This window comes from Cebus imitator, unplaced genomic scaffold (assembly GCF_001604975.1).
Source record: "Cebus imitator isolate Cc_AM_T3 unplaced genomic scaffold, Cebus_imitator-1.0 Scaffold310, whole genome shotgun sequence".
NCBI classification, from domain to species: Eukaryota; Metazoa; Chordata; class Mammalia; order Primates; family Cebidae; genus Cebus; species Cebus imitator.
The window spans coordinates 2,281,219-2,287,793 of record NW_016107625.1 but is presented as its reverse complement, the minus strand read 5'-3'; the positions used below and the strand labels follow the sequence as shown (position 1 = coordinate 2,287,793).

Below are 6,575 nucleotides of genomic sequence, written 5' to 3'. Positions count from 1 at the left end.
ACCCAGGCTGGAGTGCAATGGCGCGATCTCGGCTCACCGCAACCTCCGCCTCCTGGGTTCAGGCAATTCTCCTGCCTCAGCCTCCTGAGTAGCTGGGATTACAGGCACGCGCCGCCATGCCCAGCTAATTTTTTTTGTAGTTTTAGTAGAGACGGGGTTTCACCATGTTGACCAGGATGGTCTTGATCTCTTGACCTTGTGATCCACCCGCCTCGGCCACTTTGTGATATTTTTAAAAGATTCTTTTCAGGGCTGGGCACAGCTGCTCACGCCTGTAATCCCAACACTATGGGAGAGTGAGGCGGGTGGATGACTTGCAGTCAGGAGTTTAAGACTGGCATTGCCAACATGGTCAAACCCCATTTCTACTAAATATACAAAAGTTAGCCAGGTGTGGTAGCACACCTACAATCCCAGCTACTTGGGAGGCTGAGGCAGGAGAATCATTTGAACCTGGGAAGTGGAGGTTACAGGGAGCAGAGATTACGCCACTCCACTCTAGCCTGGGCAACAGAGCAAGACTCTGTTTACAAAAAAAAGGGGGATTCTTTTCAGATCAAATATTTGAAAAAACAATATAAAGACTTGAACTCCAAAACTGGAAGTGACTACTACAAGCTAGGAGGTTAGGCTGTGTTCAGCTGGCAACAAGACCACAGGCATTTCCTGTGCACAGCTGTTTACTGCCAGGGTATGGTCAGGCGCCCAAGAATGTCCTCACTAAGGAAAACAGCTGCTCTCAACTCAGGGATTCTAGAACACAGCAGGTTCCCAAATGGACTTACTACAGTTAACTTGAGATACCTAATTCCAACTCTCATAGTCTCAAGCTTCTAAGAGATTAGGGGTCTGATAACATGAACATGATTTATAATCACCATACTCACCTGCTCTAAGGTGGCAGCAAAGCCCTGTCTGTCTGCCACGTAAGGGAGCCCGTGAACCAAGCCTACTTTTTCTGTCATTTGATTCACCATGTCAGTAAGTGTATCTGGAATTACTATAATTAAAAAAAATGGCAGAGAGGGGGAAAGAAAAAAAAATTCTTTTTAGTAGAATGCCCATTAACATAAAATATATTTTGTGAACTGCTATTAAATTCTTAATAAAAATACATTCTTTTAAACATATGGATCAAATAAAATGAATCTCAACCACCTTTCTGAGAATACAAAATTTCAAAAAGGCCTAATTTATACATTTTTTTTAGGCCAGGATATACCTACTATGTACCAGAGATACGATATACTTTGAAAAGGTAACCCCCTGTTGGAACTTCTAAATTGGAATAAGGGCAATGTGTCCTAGTGGAAAAGGTTCAGGGGCAGAGGATAAAAGACCTCAGTTCTTGGCCGGGCACAGTGACTCATGCCTGTAATCTCAGCACGTTGGGAGGCTGAGGCAGGTGGATCACGAGGTCAGGAGATCAACACCATCCTGGTCAACATGGTGAAACTCCATCTCTACTAAAAATAAAAAAAAAATTAGCTGGGCATGGTGGCACACCCCTGTAGTCCCAGCTACTCTGGAGGCTGAGGCAGGAGAATTGCCTGAACCCAGGGGACAGAGAGTGCAGTGAGCTGATATCACACCACTGCACTACAGCCTGGGTGACAGTGCGAGACTCCATCTCAAAAAATAAAATAAAATAAAATAAATAAAAGGACCTCAGTTCTTGTGCTGGCTTCTCTACTCTCCAACCATAGGAAATGAGACTACTTTTGCTGTAACAGATTTCATAGCACTAATAGGAATGGAATGTGATTATATTGAACAGAGATTTGTACACTGAAAAACATGATAGTAAATAATTTAAGAGAGCAAATATGACGAATGAACATCATCTCTGACCAGGAATTGACAGATTGGTAACGGTCCTGATTAATTCATAGGAATGTGACATTTATGTTCGTTTTCTAATTTGCATTCTAAGCTAATGAAAAATTTTAATTATTGGTCAATCTTTAAATAGCATACATATCATGTTACATGACCTTATTTTTCATTTCCTCCAAGTCTTTAAGAACTAAATCTACTGTATAATGAAAAGTTGTACGTGGACTTTTTTTTTTTTTTTTTTTTTTGAGATGGAGTCTTGGTCGTTGCCCAGGCTGACATGCAGTGGTGCAGTTTCAGCTCACTGCAACCTCTGCCTCCCGGGTTCAAGCGATTCTCCTGCCTCAGCCTCCCAAGTAGGTGGGACTACAGGTACGTGCCACCACACCTGGCTAATTTTTGTATTTTTTTTTTTTTTAGTAGAGACGGAGTTTCACCATGTTGGCCAGGCTGGCCTCAAACTCCTGACCTCGTGACCCACCCGCCTCGGCCTCCCAAAGTGCTAGGATTATAGGCGTGAGCCACTGCACCCAGCCATACGTGGACCTTAAATACTCATTCTAGGTCAGTGCTTCTCAACTGGGGGCAATTCTGCCCCACAGGGGACATCTGGCAACATCTGAAGATATCTTTGCTTTTAACTACTAAGAAGGGGGTACTACTGGCATCTCATGGGTAGATACCAGGGATGCTGCTAAACATCCTACAAGATAGCTCCCACAACAAAGCCCAAAATGTGAATAGTTTTGGGGTTGAGAAACTTAAGGTAATTAGAATATAACAAAATGTTATAGCACACTGAAACTGTAAGTGTTTAAAAATGCAAATTATAATTTTAGTATATAAAAGGCTTCCTGCTAAAATCATTTAAGTAAAAAGCCATCTGTATAGTCTAATAAGTATACGTGTTTAGTAAGATATGCACTTATTAATTTTTGTCCCTTTGTGAGACAGCGTATTATGCAACCAAAACACATTAAAGATAAGTGTCAGGCAAACAAGGGAAAAGTTACACCCATGAGAAAGCTTGCAGATTGCATAATGAACCACGACTAGTTTAATAGTTGAAATTTTCTCTTCAAAATAAAAACATTTTAATACATGTAACATTCTAGTTTAGGATTTAAAAAAATCAAAATCTTAGTAAGCATACTTGGACATATTACCATGAAATAATGATGAAATAAATTACTCTTTTAGGCAAATAAAAAGGACTCATGAATGAATCTGCAGATTACTTTTAGCATTTTATCTTCAAATTAATAGTTTTATAAAATAAATTTAAAAACCTCACCTCTTATTCCACTATCACAAATCCATATAAGATCGTACTTTGCAACTTCATATCCTGGCATTAAATTATTAATTTTAGGATTAATGCCAACCTTTTTGCCACCTACAAATGTAAAGGTACAGTAGTAAAAGATTTATAGAACATTAAAAATACTTTCTAGTATAATGAAAAGTACTTGCATATTTAATAATTAAAATGAAAATATATTCATATTATTTAACATTCTCTATTTTTCATAATATATTTAAGAAAAAACTGTCCATGCTCAAAAGGAAAACTGTATCATTTATCTTTAAAAATTTACTGTTTCACTTTTTTAAATTCTTAAGTCCTTGCCTTAGTAGTTATGTATAAGTCAATATATAATGGCAATTGTACAACATGGCAACTATACAACATGGCAACTATAGCTAACAACAATGTATGGTATACTTCAAAATGATCGAGAGCAGATTTCTCACTGCAAATAAATTATAAGTATGTGAGAAAGTATACAACAACGTGTTGTATATTTGAAAACTGCTGAGAGATTTCCCACTATGAATAAATATGTATAGTAATACAACATTAATTAATTTAGCTATTCCACAATGTGTCTGTGTGTGTGTGTGTGTGTGTGTGTGTGTGTGTATTTCAAAACATCATGCTGTACACCAAAAAGATATACAAATTTTATTTGTCAATGTAAGAAATAATCCTAAGGGAAAAAAGCTATAGACGTCATTTTGTTTTTTTGTTTTTTGTTTTTTTTTTTTAAATAGAGACAGGGTTTCACCATGTTGGCCAGGATGGTCTCCATCTCTTGACCTTGTGATCCACCCACCTCGGCCTCCCAAAGTGCTGGGATTACAGGCATGAGCCATCATGCCCGGCCTATAGGCGTCATTTTGAAGCTATAATTAAAACAGTATAAATTCATAAATACAGTGAGATTATATTTAGTAAAGATTTAAGGTGTTAGCCATGCAAGTAAAGACTACAAAAATTTAATAAAGATTTATTAAATATAAATACAAATGGCTGGGAGCCATGGCTCACACCTGTAATCCCAGCACTTCGGGAGGCCAAGGCGGGTGAATTACCTTAGGTCAGGAGTTCGAGACCAGCTTGACAGACATGGTGAAACCCCATCTCTGTTTTTACTACAAAAATTTAGCTGGTCATTGTGGCACACGCCTGTGATCCCAGCTGCTCAGGGAGCTGAGGCAGGAGAATCACTTGAACCCGGGATGTGGGGATTGGAGTGAGCCAAAATGGTGGCACTGCACTCCAGCCTGGGTGACAAAAGCATAAAACTCTGTCTCCAAAAAAAAAAAAAAACCAAAAAAAAAAAAAAAAAAAAAAAAAAAATACACACAGAAAAACATAAATATTGATAGCAAATAATTTAACATAGCGCATGTGAAGAATGAGCATCGCTGACCAGGAGTTGATGATAGATTTGTAATGGTCCTGATTAATTTGTAAGTATGCTAAACATATTAATTTTCAAATTTGCATTTTAAGGTAATAATTTGAATCATTGCCCTATCTTCAAATAGCAAAGTTCTGATATCAGTGTATATGACTTACTTATTTTTTAGAGAGATCACATCAGTTGATGTTAAAAATAATAATAATAATGGCAAACACACCTCTAACAAGTCTTTAAAAAGCCTATAGGCTTTTGGAAAAATATCCTTCTTGTAGTATAATAAAAGTGAATTCTATCATTCACTCCAATTATAGTCAGTAAGATACAGAAAAGGGCACATATTTAAAATACTGAAGAAATAAAAATAACAGACCCTCATGTCTAACAGAAAAAATATTATTTTTGTGGGCGATTTTGTTCATCTATGAAAAAAATCTTTGTTTTTATAACTTTTCTCAAAAGGATGTAAACACCTTTCAGTATTCTAAAAAACATGGCTAACACTTTAATCTTTAGTTCAATGCAGAGATTACTGATAATTAATAGTATCAATGCAAAATGGTTACTAAAGAATTTATTTGTTACTTACCTATAAACAATCTAGCATCAACATTTGGATATTTTCCAAGAAGCTTCTTACATACATCAATGGCTGGATCATCATGATCTTGTACACAAAGGAGCACTTCATACTAGTCAAAGAGCATTGCATGCAAATTAAATTCTTAAAAAAATAAGCACTTACTAGCATTTACTGATTGAACAAAAAGCACAGAAAGAATCAAGCAATTGTATTATCCAAAGTTTTAAAAGAGGGCATTCACAATGGATGCAAACACTTATGATAACAAGTGTTGCTTTAATGGAGTGAAGCTTCTCCTGATTAGGAGCCTATTTGCAAGCAGAAGAAATAAGGAGGAGACTGGCAGTGCCCATAACTGCAGTCTTGCCATTCCCAGATAGGACTGTCCTAGGAATTAACTGGATGTCAAGCTTGTCCATGACCATCATTACTGAAGATTCACTCTGTTCAATGTGCTTAGCAGAGTAAAAAGTGACATCAAAAGGAAGTCAAATAAACACACAATCTTTCTCTAGAAGCTTTGTCTCTACACTTAATATTATTTCATGAAGGTACAACAAATTTCATATAAAATCCCATTATAATAAATTTAAAGGGCCCTTCCAAATTCTTCAGATGAAAAGGAAAAAGTAAGATTATACTTTTTGTTTCATAACTTTCTGAAACAAAACAGAATTTGATTTGAATGGACACATTTACTATCTTTAAATGCATGCTTAGCTTTATACCTATGAAAATACCCAAAATAGCCACAATTTTATTTTCAGCAGTGCTGTTTAGACTTTAATAGTAAATTAAGAAAGGGTTTTTTTCCTCTCTCTTCTGAGACAGTTTCTTGTCACCCAGGTTGGAGTGCAATGGCGATCTCAACTCACTGTAACCTCCGCCTCCTGGGTTTAAGTGATTCTCCTGTCTCAGCCTCCCAAGTAGCTGGGATTATAGGTGCCCACCACCACACCCAGCTAATTTTCATATTTTTAATAGAGACGGGGTTTCACCATGCTGGCCAGGCTGGTCTCGAAATCCTGACCTCAGGTGATCCGCCCGCCTCAGCCTTTCAAAGTGCTGGGATTACAGGTGTGAGCCACCATGTCCAGCCTAGAAAGGCACTTCTTAACACTTGCCTAGCTGTGTCAAAATTACCCTGGGAGCTGGGCATGGTGACTCACGCCTGTAATCCCAGCACTTTGGGAGGCCAAGGTGGAAGGACTGCTTGAGCCCAGGAGTTTGAGAGCAGCCTGGGCAAAAAGGTGGGACCCTGCCTCTACAAAAAATTTAAAAATTAGATGGGATGGTGGGGCATGCCAGTGGTCACAGCCACTTGGGAGGCTGAGGTAGGAGGATTGCTTGGGCCCAGGAGGTTGAGGCTACAGTGAGCCAAAGACTGCACCACTACCTTTCAGCCTGGTTGACAGAGTGAGACCCTGTCTCAAAAGAAAAAAAAAAAA

General features: G+C 38.1%; 1 protein-coding gene across 1 annotated transcript in view; it reads right to left on the bottom strand.

The window, feature by feature from the left end:
* UGCG (UDP-glucose ceramide glucosyltransferase) overlaps nucleotides 1-6,575 on the bottom strand; it is a 40,826-nt gene that overhangs the window by 7,694 nt on the left and 26,557 nt on the right. The window contains exons 3-5 of the mRNA XM_017503395.2: nucleotides 5,134-5,236; nucleotides 3,131-3,232; nucleotides 888-1,000 (exon numbers count right to left, since the gene is read on the bottom strand). Of these exons, the coding sequence (XP_017358884.1) occupies nucleotides 888-1,000; nucleotides 3,131-3,232; nucleotides 5,134-5,236 (318 nt within the window). The remainder of the gene's footprint in view (nucleotides 1-887; nucleotides 1,001-3,130; nucleotides 3,233-5,133; nucleotides 5,237-6,575) is intronic.